This window comes from Pipistrellus hanaki (genome assembly GCF_964339955.1).
Source record: "Pipistrellus hanaki genome assembly, chromosome: 6".
Lineage (NCBI taxonomy): Eukaryota > Metazoa > Chordata > Mammalia > Chiroptera > Vespertilionidae > Pipistrellus > Pipistrellus hanaki.
This window is the reverse complement of record NC_140508.1, coordinates 5701197-5715466: the sequence shown is the minus strand read 5'-3', so window position 1 is coordinate 5715466 and position 14270 is coordinate 5701197. Positions and strand designations below refer to the sequence as shown.

General features: G+C 47.5%; 1 protein-coding gene across 9 annotated transcripts in view; it reads left to right on the top strand.

The window, feature by feature from the left end:
* DIDO1 (death inducer-obliterator 1) overlaps window positions 1-14270 on the top strand; it is a 48129-nt gene that overhangs the window by 13313 nt on the left and 20546 nt on the right. For 4 of the 9 annotated variants that reach the window (XM_084887237.1, XM_084887236.1, XM_084887235.1 and 1 more), the window contains exons 2-7: window positions 667-842; window positions 2385-2497; window positions 3352-4174; window positions 4780-5101; window positions 7478-7696; window positions 9201-9414. In XM_084887237.1, coding sequence (XP_084743363.1) covers window positions 3354-4174; window positions 4780-5101; window positions 7478-7696; window positions 9201-9414 — 1576 coding nt within the window. In that variant the 5' untranslated portion in view covers window positions 667-842; window positions 2385-2497; window positions 3352-3353. The remainder of the gene's footprint in view (window positions 1-666; window positions 843-2384; window positions 2498-3351; window positions 4175-4779; window positions 5102-7477; window positions 7697-9200; window positions 9415-14270) is intronic. The other 5 variants (XM_084887239.1, XM_084887238.1, XM_084887242.1 and 2 more) reach the window with 4 other exon arrangements.

The following is a 14270-nucleotide window of genomic DNA, read 5'->3' as shown; positions in this document are numbered from 1 at the left end:
TGTTGCTTTAAAAGGAGGGGCATCAGAATGTTTGTCTTTGTTCTGAGTCACTAAGGAGACCACAGTTACTGGAGGCAGTTGGAGTGAGGCTAGGAGGAAACGAGGTGAGGTGGGTCCCCTAGGTTGGGGTGAGACTGTGAAGTGTGTCAAAAGTAGTACTTTGGGTCCCTCGGGGAACTGAGGCACGTTTAGTGAGGCTGTTTGTTCATTCGAAAGAGAGTGTAGGAAGAGAGATTTTTTAATATAATACATGACTTGTACCACTCTGATCCTTGATTATAAAGTCTTTAAAAATCTTTCTCAGTTCTTTTTTAAACTAAAATGATGGTATAGATGTAGAATTAAGGATTTTTAAATAATTATTTTAATTTTATTGTTCAGCCTTTTCATATTTTGTTTCTCTGTTGAGTTTATTGAGAAATAGGATTGATTGGATAATTACTGGTTGTGGACCTCTCCATCCCACCCCACCAGCCCACTTTCTCTTACAGGCAGCTCCACCCTGTCCTGGTCCCTGTTCGGTCACAGTGTTTTCTCTAGAAGTCCTTGAAGGAAGGGAACTGTGGTGGGGTTTTTTGTGGGGAGGGGAGGTGTTTGGTTTTTTAATTTTTTTTTAATGTAGTTTAATTTATAGTTAAGACTTATAAACCATCTTCTTTCTTTTAGGAGTTCACTCGTGTGAATGGTCTCACGATAACCTGTGTAGTCGTCAGTGAGCAGTGGCTGGCGGCAGCAGTATTTGAGGCCTGACTGTTTGCTTAGACCAAGTGCTTGCAACAGTCAGGCTGGGTTTTTTTGAATTCAGGACTTCTGGAGGTCTCCCAGCGTCCAGTGTCCGGTGGGTATCATCCTTAAAAGTTTGAAATTGCGTTTTCTACTTCTAAAGTGGCATTATATGTAAAGAAGCTGATACAATGTAGCATTCATATATGTTTGAAACATCCTAAACTTTAGCTGGAAAGTTTTTAGGTGAATATGGAATGATGTTTAGAATTGTTCATTTCATCTTTTCTAAACTTTTGTGTACATTCAACAGAAAAAGATAACTTACAGGTGTTTTGGTGCCCACATTCAGCTTATAAAAATGTAAAAGATGCCATAGAGAGTCGTCCTATGGACTGAAGGGTCCCAGGTTCGATTCCGGTCAAGGGCATGTACCTTGGTTGGGGTCACATCCCCAGTTAGGGGGTGTGCAAGAGGCAGCTGATGGATGTTTCTCTCTCATCAGCGTTTCTAACTCTCTATCCCTCTCCCTTACTTTCTGTAAAAAAAAATCAATAAAATATATATTCTTTAAAACAGGGGTCTTCAAATTTTTTAAAGTGGGGGCCAGATCACGGTCCCTCAGAGAGCTGGAGGGCCGGACTATATGAACTACTAATTCCTACTGTAACACCTTGGCTGCGCTCACTGCCCAAAAAACCTGGCGGGCAGGATCAGACTCCCCTGGGGGCTGCATGTGGCCCGCGGGCAGTAGTTTGAAGACCCCTGCTTTAAAATGTAAAAGACTACTTACAAAAAATAACACACACATTAGCTCAAACTGGGGAAAAATAACAATTTTATTCAGAGCAATTATTTTCCTATTGGTTGTTTTATTAGTGCATAGAACCTGACATCATACTCGCTCTGTGGTGAAATGTACTTGCAGAGGAGAGTTCCTCCTGCAGGAAACCACCTCCTGCAGGCAGGATCCGGTTCCCTTCCCGGCCCTGCGGGAGCTCACAGGCCCAGGCCCAGACCCTCTGAAATGAAGGGGCTGGCGCTCCCTGAACTTCTCGTGGGCAAAGGCTGGTTCAGGTCCCTGGTGTCTTTGGTAAGATTTGAGAATGGTATATGAAATGAGGGCTTGATCCTCTTTTAAGGTGGCCTTCAGGTTTGCTACAAGTAGATTTGCAAGAGTAGAACACTTATCCTAAGAGTCAGCTTTCTAGGCCAGATGGGCAAACAGTTGTAACTAGTGTGGTTAGTAACGACAGCTCTAGCACGGCTCAGGGAAGGAGCGCAACCTGTTCTCAGGAGTGTGCGTGCTGTTTCTCCCATTGCCATGGAAGCTCGCCGCATTGTGAGGTCAGCATTGCCTCCTGGGGGCAGCCAGTTTCTGGGACTCACTCAAGGTCACCAGCCAGAGCACTCTGTTGAAAGCTCCATAAGGACCCCAATTTAGTTCAGCTGTGACTACAGAAGTGGTATGGTCCTCCATGACACACACGCTAATGACACAGCCACTCCTGCCAGCTTCTGAATGGTGGGAGCATGAGGCCAAGTTCTAGAGTGAAGGGTGTGCGGAGCTGGACAGGAAATGGGATGGCAGCATTTAGTGGGAAGTAGAAAAGAGTCAAGTTGTGTATGGTTTTGAGTTTTCTTTGTTTTATGTTTTGAAGGTCTTCATTCTATACCAGTCTTTCCCCTAGGATGGAACATGGTATCAAGTCTGAGTCATCACTAGCATTTACATGTGATTGAAGCCTGGACAGTTCGGAATATAATTCTTAAGGTACATACTGTGTTCTTTGGGGTTTATTATTTTCAAATAGGAATAATGTTTTCACAAGCATGACCCTTCAGTAATTATATTAGAAAGGAAAAGGGAAAGGAAGAATAGGAAGAAGAAATACACACTCAAGGTAGCCAAGGTTCAGTATATCCTAAGTATCCCCATCATGTGTTGCTGCATAAAAACTACCCTTAGAACTCATCCTTTTTGTATCTACTAAGTCAGAGCTTAGCTGGGCTGTGGTGCAGGTCCAGCACACACCCTCTCCATGGGGTCTCTTCAGCTAGGTGGTCAGACTTCTGTGACTGCTCAGGCTCCAAAGCCCAGGACAGGAGCAGCCAGTGTTCTCACCTGCTGGGCCCAGGACTGGCACAGCGTTCCATCCACTGTGCCCTGCAACAGAGTCTGCCTGACTCGGAGGGAAATGGCAGCCACCTCTCATCGCAGCAAACACTGTTCTGGTCATGTCCTTGCTGCCGGGACTGTGGCTCATTTGATATTTCCCCACTACCTGTTTTACAAGACCATGTCCTCACCAGTTAAGCGGTGAAGTTACAGATTTGCTAGCTGTTTTTTCTTTGTAATATTAGACGTATAACCATTAGAATTTTCTTCAAAAATCGCCTCGAATTAGGTCATGTCTCACACTTCAGGAAGCATTGGTCAAAATGACTTTTTTTTACACTTACATGTCCACCTTCACTGTTTGTGGGTGGGAAGTTGATCCTTTCCTGTGGTCACGTGGGTGTCTCCCTCCTGTGAGATGAAGGCCGTGCTGCTCTAGCTCACTGCTCCCTCGCCACGGAACGTGGCCTCATTAACGCCGTTGTGGTTTGGTTGCATTTCCCCATTAGGTATGGATGAGAAAGGTGACCCGAGCCATGAGGAAACCCCCAAGGTCATCAAACCCACCAGTAAAGAGTTTAGGAAAACGTGGGGGTTTCGAAGGACCACCATTGCTAAACGAGAGGGCGTTGGGGACACGGAGTTAGACTCTGTGGAGCAGCAGCCCCAGCAGCAGCAGAGCCTTTCCTTGCGCCGCAGTGGGCGGCAGCCAAAGCGGACGGAGAGGGTGGAGGAGTTTCTCACAACAGTCCGGCGCAGAGGGAGGAAGACGGTGCCTATCTCCCCGGAGGACCCCAGTGAGCCCACCTCCTGCCCAGTCACAGATGTCGAAACCGCCTCTGAGGGGAGCGTCGAGAGCTGCTCTGACAGTAAAAGTGGGCCCAAGGTTGGCCCCACGGGCAGTAAGGGACAACCAGCCTCATCTGCAAAGACCGAAGGAGATGATGGTGAGGACGACACCTCCGATAGTGATAGCGATGGGTTGACCTTGAAAGAACTTCAGAATCGCCTACGAAGAAAGCGTGAACAGGAGCCAGCTGATAGGACCTTGAGAGGAGTCCAGAGTCGCTTGAGAAAGAAGCGCCGGGAAGAGAGCCCAGCGGAAGCTGTGGACGTGGAGGTGGCCGATGTCATGGAGAGCTCCCCACCCGGCCAGCAAGAGCCCGCAGCTGAACAGGCAGCTAGCAGTGACAGAGAGGGGAAGTCAGAAGGGCGGACGGCCTCGGGAGTCAAAGAGGAGGACCCTGGAAGCTCAGTCAAGCACAAGCCCGAGTGTGAGGTGTATGACCCCAATGCTCTATATTGCATATGTCGTCAGCCTCACAACAACAGGTAGGCCATGGGCAAGGAGGGTGCTGGCTGCCCCGGGTTTCAGGGAGATCCATGTGAGAAAAGCAGCGGATTGAGGGTTATGGAGCTGGGCTGAATGAGCAACTTGTGTGTTGAAAAAGATGACCAAGTCATTATTAAAAGGGACTCGGGGGCCATATATTGCACGCACTGTGGTCACCATAGGCCACTTGGGGCTCTTCACTGCCTTGGTCACAGTGGCCACTGGCCAGAGTGCAAGGCAGCAAAGACTATAAACTACCTGCCGCTCACTGTCATCCCAGAGATGGCTCTCAGGTGGCACTGCCCTGGTGGTGGTAGGGGAGCTGTGGTCTGGTTGTTTGGGTGGGAGAAGTGGAGACAGTGCTGAGCTGAGGTGGGGGATACCAGGAACCCTCTAGTTAAAATTCTCTACTCAAAACAAGATTGAGTGAACTTGCTTGAATGTTGGCCTCTTGATTCAAGAAGCACTGGTCCATGTACGTATTGTGTTTTTATCCTGTCTACGTTTCTGTACGTTTGCATTTTTTTAACAATGTTGAAACCAATTTGTCTAAAATTGAGTATGTATCTCTTTGTTTCCATTCCTGGTTATTTTTCAATTTCAGATTTATGATTTGCTGTGACCGATGTGAAGAATGGTTTCATGGCGATTGTGTGGGCATTTCTGAGGCTCGTGGAAGGCTCCTGGAAAGGAACGGGGAAGATTATATCTGCCCCAACTGCACCATTCTGCAGGTGCAGGACGAGCCTAACTCAGAAACTACCGACCAGCAGGAAGCAAGGCTGCAGCCTGCAGACACTGACAGCACTGACTGTACAAGTATCGGGACCATAGAGCAGAAATCCAGCGAAGACCAAGGAATAAAGGGGAGAATTGAGAAGGCTGCAAATCCAAGTGGCAAGAAAAAACTCAAGATATTCCAGCCTGTAAGTATTGCCTCCTGGCTCAGTGATGATCTGACTTCTGCGGACAAACATCAAGAGGGAGGAGTTAGGTTCTTTTGGAATAATTTAGGCTTCCCCAGAAGCAGCGCATGTCTGATCGGGGTGGGCTAGGAGGAAAGCAGTTGTGATTTGTGAGCCTCCCCATCCCTGCTCCTGTGGGACTCCATCCAGCTCATATACTGTTACTGCTGACTGAACATTTTCCTTAAGTGAACTGATGGACTGGCTTATTTAAAATGAGTCTTTCCCTAAGTGTTCTTTATGGAGTCTTATGTAACAAATTCACAGTCATCTTAGAGTTACTGAAGTGAGTGTGCCCTCATCTCAACTGGCACTGTCTTGATAGAACTTGGGGTCTTTCCCCCTCCCCCCCAAAAGCATTTGTGAGCATTTATCGAACTTCCTTCTGTGAGGCTTCAAGCTAGCAGGACAGCCTCTGCTAACACCTTAGTCTTCTCCTCCGCCTTTCTGAAGCACTGGGCCTCCGCCATGCCAGGCTGCTGTGGGAGCCTTCCCTTTCCCGGCTATAGTAGCCTGATGGCACCACGTCAGAATAGGAGCAGCTCCTGTCTTGTTTTTGGCAGCATTTTGTGTTTGCTCACTGACCAAGGTGCACAGTTGACCAAGATGACAGGCAGAAGCTTGGGTTCTCTTTAGGTGCTGATGCCTTGCACCTATTAGGTGATATTTGTCAGAGTTGATCCTGTGGTGATGCAAGTCACCTGCATCACCTCGGCCTCGCGGGTGCTTCCTGTGCTTGCTAGTGTGGCGGTGGCCGTGGCCCCATGGTCCCAGAGTTTTCAGGTCTTCCTCAGCCTGGATGACATGTTGGAGAACAAGAAATAGTGCTCTTAAACCTTCCTTACTGGAGATGCTGAGCGGGGGTGGTGGCAGCTTTTCCGTGGCTACTAGGGTTTTAAATGACCTCAGCCAGGGACAGCCCCAGCCCAGTGTCTGTGGTTCTTGTCCACAGCTCTGCTTACTCTGTCCTTCTTTCCAGCTGCTCTTTAGGCTGTGATTCCTTGTCATGTTTTTCATGGATCGTCAGCTTCCACTGTTGAGAGCCGTCTTGGGCTCTCATGATTGCCCTGCTTAAGGCATGTTTTCACTCCCAGTTTTCCCTCCCTTCCCCAGCCGCCCCTGGTGTGGTCAGCTGGGCTGGTAGGAGGGCGCCCCGCTGGTTGTGCCTCGCCTGACCTGCAGGTGTCCAGCAGGCAGAAGCCTGTAAGATGACTATGTCGAAAAGGTCTCCGCCTCCACACCCTGCACTGTGTTAATGGGGACTGGAGCCTTCAGTACAGCTATTTTGAGGTACTGCATGTACTCAATGGAAACATGATACCGTTAACAACTTTAGTCATTAGGAAGAGTTAACAGAAATGTAAGTTAGTGGGGAAAGCCATCTTAATTTCATGTCTTTCGTTTCAGTGTGTTTGAGACTATTCACGTTTAATTTTTATCTTGAGTGAAACTTTAATTCAGTAGAAGAAAAACTATTACCTTAAGTATTTAATGTGAGACATAAGATTTTGCTTAAGAACATTTGAGGAATGTGTTTGTATGTTTGGTCTTGACCGTCAGATGTACTTAGCTTATGATACGTCCGGTTTCTACGGACTTGGCTGGAAAACACGTACTTCTTAGCTCAGTTTCCACGGGTCAGAAATGAGCCTGGCTAAGGCCCTCTGCCCAGGGTTGTCCTAGGCTGTATCCCAGGGGCCGATGGAGGCCAGGGTCTCAGGCCCGGCGGGTGAAGATCCATCTCCAGAAGCTTTCATGTCTGTGAAGGTGTCTTGTGTGGTTTTTAGTAGCGTGCTTATACTAAAAAGGTATTTGTTGTTTATCTGGGATTCACACCTCATTGGGTGTCTTGGCTCTCACCTGCACCCTCACCCTCAGAGCCAGCCACTGGTGGCCCTCACAACAGGGCCGCTTTCTTCAGAAGGAGCAGCAACGTCTCCTCTCCTGTAACAGCCAGTTTCTCTGTTAAGCATTTTCGCCTGATTGATTCAGACCCTTTCAATTATTTCAAAAGCATCTTACCTCTAAAAATTAGTTCAAAAGTTACCTCTAAAAAGAAATCCCGTATGCGGGAACCTGATTGTGGATGTGAAAGCACACGTGCAAGGTACAGAGTTGTGTTCTCCACAAGTGGCATGCAGGCAGAAGGTGCATGTCTTACACAGGGAAGTCGTTTCCTGTGCTTTGAGTAAGTAAAACATAAGTTATATTCACATTAAACATACTGTTAGTGTCTCTTGGTTAAAAACAGACCTCTCAGTACTAGACATAGCAGTTTTACAAAGTACCTTAACTGCTTGAATTGGTAAGTCTGAAGGCACGTGCTCTGTTCTGCAGGTCACAGAGACTCCTGCTGCCGCAAAGTGTATTGGGCCTGGGTGCTGTAGCGTGGCGCAGCCCGACTCTGTCTACTGCAGCAATGACTGCATTCTGAAACATGCTGCTGCCACCATGAAGTTTCTGAGTGCAGGAAAGGAGCCAAAACAAAAACCCAAAGACAAGACCAAGACCAAGACCAAGCCAGAAACGCCTGTTCTTCCCAGATGTGGCGTTCAGGTAAGCTCACCAAGACCACCACCCCCATTGGAACAGTCAAAGCCTAAGTGTACCCATGTTCCAGGCTCGCTGGCTTGTTTGTAGAGTGTGAGGGAGCGGCATAGATGGAAGTCAAGTGCCATCCCCTCTTCTGTTGTCTTCCACCTTTTCCACCAGTCCTGTTGTCATAATTACCAGTGAGTGTATAGCTCGCATTTTCTTTTCTCTACCCTCTAGCTGAGGTATTAACTAATATGGACACAGTAGAGCAAACCCAGGCAGCTAGCTTATTCCTAAGCCAGCCATCTCCCAGGCAGTATTGATGACCATTGGAGCCCATGTGGGAAGTGACGTCGCAGACAGCCAGTAGAGCTGGAGAATGGGCTCTGAGGCGAGACTGTCACTGTGAGACCTGGCTCTCGGGTGGTCTGACTTTGAGACACACGTGACTTATCAAGAGTCAGGGTGTTTCGAGAATTACAGGCACTTGACTCCCACCTGCATGCCCTCCTGGAGTTGGCTTTGGTTGGCATTTCTGTGGGATGGCCCCATTGCACTTGTGAGCGTTTTCTTGACATAGTTGAATGCTTACTTAGTGTTTAGATGGCCTAATTTTTATTTACTTTTGTTAATCCCTTACCTGAGGGTATTTTTCTCATTGCTTTTAAAGAGAGTAGAAGGGAGAGAGGGAGGAAGGGAGAGAAAAACATTGATGTGAGACGACTGTTGCCTCCCACATGCAGCTCAACTGGAGAAGGGGAGCAAACCCAAAACCGAGGTACATGTCCTTGACCAGGAATCAAACCCGAGACCCTTTAGTTCACAGGCAGGTGCTCTAACCACTGAGAAACACCTACCAAGGCTAGATGGCCTGATTTTTATTTCTTTTTTATTTTCTTTTTTATTTTAGAGAGGAAGGGAAAAGGAGAGGGGGATAGAAATGGATGATGAGAGAGAATCATCAATCACCTGCCTCCTGCATGTGGTCTGACTGGTTCATAGATGGACACTCAACCACTGAGCCACACTGGCTGGGCTAGATGGCCTGATTTTTAAGGCTGGTAATTTTGAATCAACTGCTGTGTCCAGTAAGAGCATCGGCGCAGGATGCCTGATGGAGAGCATGGGAGTTGGGTCCCGGCCTTGTTGCCCTCCTACAGCATTGTGGGAAGGCACACTCTCACAGAGGCCCTTCCCAGTTGGCTCTTGCCTCTTTTCACCACCTGCTCAAGGGGTTTGTTCTGTGTTACCCTGGCTGCCTCACACTCAGCTGGGTGACAGTTATTGTGTCGGGTCTCATGTCACTCAGAAGTTGAAGCCCTTCCCAGCCATTACGGTGGAATGCTGACAGCTCAGCTGGTGGTGAGTCCTGCTGAGGCCGCGTGCTGGGCAGGCGTGGTGCCAGGCACAGTGTGGGGTGGGAGCGAGAAGGACCTTGGCGTGTTCTCACCTTCATTGAGAAAGGGAAGTGAATGAAGGTTAACTTTTGACCTCCTTAATGATTAGAGTTTTACTGATTATCCAGGCAGGCATTAAAGTCTCTTCTGTGCCCAAGAGACCTGCTCCAGACAAGAAAGAGAATGCCATGAAGAAGGCAGCGGTGGCCCCTGCTCGGACTGAGGTCCTTGTGAAGGAAACGACTTGTGAGAGCAGCACGCCATCCTGGGCAAGCGACCACAATTACAATGCAGTAAAGCCAGAACAGACTGCTGCCCTGTGGCCATCACTGTTGTGTAAATGTATGTATCTCCTAGGGGTGGCTTCTGGACCCTTCCCTGTCTTTCTGGATGTCTGTCCACTCAGGACTGTCCAGAACCAGGAGGTGTAGCCAAGCACAAAGCTGCATCTCCAGGGATGGAAGCAAATACCTGGGAGCCCCAGGGGCTCCTCTTAGCCTGTTTCCCACAAAGCCCTGCAAACCTCCGTGTTGAATGTGGCACCTGGCAATTGAGGTCTAATCTGTTTTCTTTATCATACATGGGTAAGTATTTGGTATTGTTGCCAACAAAGTCCAATGAGTAGGTACTCTTGCCCTGCACTTCCAAGTTCATTGCCATCCACACTACAGGTGCATCATTATCACATCTCTGTTAGCTGTGCAGGTTTCCACGCTGTCCTTTAGCACGTGTGGTCATCACTTCCTTTGTGTGTTGGGAGCTCTTTCTGCAAATTGATGTTGTACTGATAGTCAACTAAAGTACAGTTTCTGAGCTGAGAGAAATTTTTCATGTTCAGTACACATTACATGTCCACATGTACACACTCCTGGTCTCACGCACCGAGCCTCTCAGGTAAGTGGGCGAGGCGTCTCCTAAAGCAGACTCCATCAGGGCCTCCAGACTTCTCTGGATGCTGGACTGTCGGTCATGCCTCTCCACCCCAAAAAAATGAGTTGAGGTACTGCCAATCAGTCTTGGAAGTCCCAAATTTGCTTATGCACTAGGACCTTTGTGGTTTTCAGCCTAACTCTCCAAAATTAAATTGATCTGCAGGGTACTTCTTATTCTATTACTAAGATTATTTTTATTTCTGCTGTCTTTTATACTGTTTTGTGCCTTTTTTTAAAGCACTGAAAGGTTAAAAATGCCTGAGTTCCAAGATTATAGAGCTGTTCTGCCTTCTCCTTTTCGTCACCTTTTTAACAGTCACGGAGGGAGGATATCTGTAGGTAGGCGCTGGGCTAGTGTAGTTAGAGAATGTGTAACTCAATGCTCACTTTGAGACTGTAAATGGCCTAATACCTAAGTAAATTGCAAAATAATACTAGGTTTTTTTAGTTTAGGAATACATTGTTAAGTACAGTTAATCTGTATTGAAGTGAGTTGATATGTGTTAGGTTGTTTAAGCTAAGAACTTCATGCTCAAATTTTCTTCAAGTTATAGCACGTCTGTGAAGTAGCGCTTTTATAGAGGCTGTGAGCGTACCTGAAAACATGCATCACTTATGTGTGAACTGACTTTGGAGTCCTGTGTACTGTGCTCTAAGTGGGTTACAGGATACAGGATGCAGACTCAGGAAACACGGGCACATCTCCCAAGGTCCTGGCGACTGATTTCCATCTCTTGACCTAGAGCTGGAAAGTTGCTCTGAGGCACCCTGTGCAGAGTTGTGAGGACAGGATGGCTCTCTCCCTGGACTCTAATCCCACTGTGACCTTGAAAGAAGAAAGGAATTGGGGGAGGGCAAGTACACCAGGGGCCCATTTCTCTGCTCACAGACTGGGTTTTCTTTTCTTCTCCACCTCTTCTCTCCATATCAGCTCCTCCCTGAAGCTTCATGGGCTTTAGTTGACAGTTGAAACAAGCTAATGACTAACCTTTCCCAGCACACTGCTACGCCAGAGTTAAAACTCAAGGGTATCCAGAATTGATTGAGTGCATGGGGGACACGTTTTAGTTGCTTTTCATCATTTTTTGTTTGTTATCCCAGAAATGTCATCTTCCAAAAAAATGATTGGGAGGGACAGTAAGAGGGTCATTGGAAAAATACTGACCTCAGTCCGGGTGAGTAGCAGTTGTGTCTACCTCTGACCCAGATCATCCTTTCACAGTTGCTATAGCACACACAGAACCCTGCAGCCCCATGAGGACTCCCCACCTGTCCCCTGGCCGGCTCCAGAACGGACTGTTCTGTGCTGGGATGGTGAGATTTCGAGGTGCACCTGATGCTGGGACACTGGCCTGGGCATGTGGAGCCTCGTTTAGCCCAGAGAGCCAGTATGCTGCTCCAGGTGGTGCTCTGCACTTCCCTCTCCCAGTCCTTGTGCTGACCTGGACTGTGTATGCAGGGACAACTGTCAGTGAGCATGGTGTGGGACCCTCCGGTATACCACATCGAAGTTTGCTGCTCCTCCTCGTGAAAGTATCAGTGGGTCCTTCGTGCTCTCAGGGTAATGCAATTAACATACACTATTTCCTGATTAATTTTTTATTTAAATTGTTTTTGAGGTTTTCTGTACTTGTGGGAACAATTGTTTTTTTAATTTCTCCCCCAAATCAATCGTTTTTGCTTCTACGGTTTTATTTTTTTCTCCATTTTCACTATTGGTTCGCCTTCCATTATTGTTAAGGCACGGAGAGAACTTAACTTTTTTTTTCTTTTGTAAAATGCCCCAGGTTTATTAGAATGTGGAAGTGGGATTCTGGTATTCATATTCTAGTATCCTGGGCTCCTTAAATGTCTCATTAGGTGACTTAAAACATGGGATCTGAACAAATTTTGACTGAAATACGAGATTTCTACAGTTTCATCTAACTTTGAGAATTAAAATGGAAAACCCTAAGAGAACCAGGACACCCGAATCGATGGTTTGTTAAGCATGTTGCCCAGATCCTGCATTTCCCCAGTCCCTGTGTGGCCATGCAGGTCGCCCACGAGCTGTGGAGAAGTGGATGGAGAACACGGACTCTCCCGAGGGTGACTAATGGCCTGGGCTCCAGGAGCATATTTCGCAAATCATCAGAGGAAACAAATTTCCTGTAATAAAATATGTGGGGATTCTAGAACCCAAGCATATTTCGTAGACATTTAAAGCGGGGACGGGGGTCTTTCGTTTATCAGCTGCGTGAGCCATTTCCACCTGTCTCTTCCAGGATTGTCAGTAGCAATAAAATGTGGCTGGGACAAACCAGACTTCGTCCATATGAACCAATTTCTTTCCCCCGCCCCCAGCCATCCCCCCTAGAGGAAAAACCAGAGCTTGTACTGAAGAAGGATTTAACTTGACAACTGCTTTTAATGCTCTCCGCACAGCCGCAGTTTCCTGGGTGGTTTGGCATTTTACAGTGTTGTACTCTTATAATATTAAATACTCAGCTGATCAGGTAATTACATCAGGGGAAGGTTTCATGTACATAAACTTAAACATCTGAGATGAAAGCCCTCAGCAGCCTCTGCTGGAGCCTCAGGGGAAGGAGGGGTGCTAAAAATTCCAGCGCGTGGTGAGTCCTGCTCCTTCCGCCTGCTCTGCAGTGACCTCTGACCTTTTGGGCTTTGGGCCCATCTGGTACTGCTTGCCACTCTAGTGGCATCATCAGTGTTAGAGCCCAAGTACCCCTTTGAAGATGCTGCTGCAGGTCTTCCAGTGTTCTACACAAGTTGTGGGTATATTTGTATAAAATCAAATACCATTCTTAATGTTTATGCATGGCACAGAACTGTACACAAAGTTATATTCTTAGCTTCTGAGAATTAAAGAAGTAAACCTAGAAGACGGATAAGAAGTTTTGCCACTTTCATTTGTTTAAATGAAAGAGCATCTGTAATTGCACAGGTGGACCAGGAGGAGCTCGGCAGGAAGAGCGCCAAGGTAACTGCTGTCTAGCCGCTGCATCTGCACGGCCACCCGCCTGCCCTGGGTGTCCACTCGTGACCCTTTGAGACCCGGAGTTCACAGGGAAGGTCTCAGGCCCCTGCCCCCATCATACCGGTTGACATAGTAAACAAGTTGGGCACAGATGTTGGTTAAACTGTAGCCTTATTAAAGTGAGGAGACTGCCTGGCGACAGTGCTGAGATGGTGGGAAAGCAGCAGCTGCGCTCCCCAGGCCTCCGCCCCCATCAGGCCGTCTGCCCGTCGTCCTGATTACACGCCCGGCTCCCCACGAGGCCTTGATCACATTATTCTAGTGTTAGTGATGAAGGATAATTGGGTCACTTCTTGCATACGCTGTCAATCCAACATGAATTTGCAAAACCCTGTATGTGAGACTTAAAATGAAGAAGAGCATTAACCTCCAGATACATACTTGGTTTGGGGCAAATTTCTTTGAAGAGGTCTTAGCCACCTCTCTAAGATGTAACTCACCCAAATAGGACATCAGACAAGTCAACTAGAAAAGATTTGTGGCCCAAACCACAGCCGTTCAGACCTCTAGACACCCAATGATATAAGCGTTTCATCTGAGCAGCAGCTGGGAGGTGGCTTACACTAGTGTTGTCTCAGAATTTGTGTTTTCTAACAAAAGCAAATCAGTACTTATTGAAAAACTCAAAATATTTAAGCAAATGCATAAAAGCAAATGATTTCTTGCTGATAGTTGATTTTGGGGAAGAATTTTAACAGGAAACCCAAGTTGCAGTGAGAAATGTAAATATACCTAGGTCCCGCTGAGCTGGAACTAGAGCTTAAGTCACCAGGAACAGAATTCATGTCCACACTTGCCCACTGTGTCCTCCGAGCCCCTCTCTGGCTCTGTTACAGAGATGGCTCCTACAGTGGTAGCTGCCTCAGTAGTCTGTCCCAGTGGCTGTGGGACCCAGTGGGTGGTGGTAGTGTGGAGTAGGGTGCTGAGTCAGTGGGCAGCTCCAGAGGGGACACCCCTGCCAGGGCCTCCATTTGTTTCCCTGCACCTATTATAGCGTCAGCTCACTGTCACACCACGTGCTCAATTTCTTTGGCTAACAGCCAGTCACTAAGAAGCAGGCCCATCGGGGTTAGCAGTGTGATACTCATTTTGGGGGGATTATATTGGCACATTGAGGAGGAGGAGGTATATATAGCATTATGCGATTGCTCTGAAGGCTTCTCACCAGGCCCTGTGCCTGTGCTGGTTGGGTGTACCCGCATATTTACTTGCAGTCCTGCTATAATTTC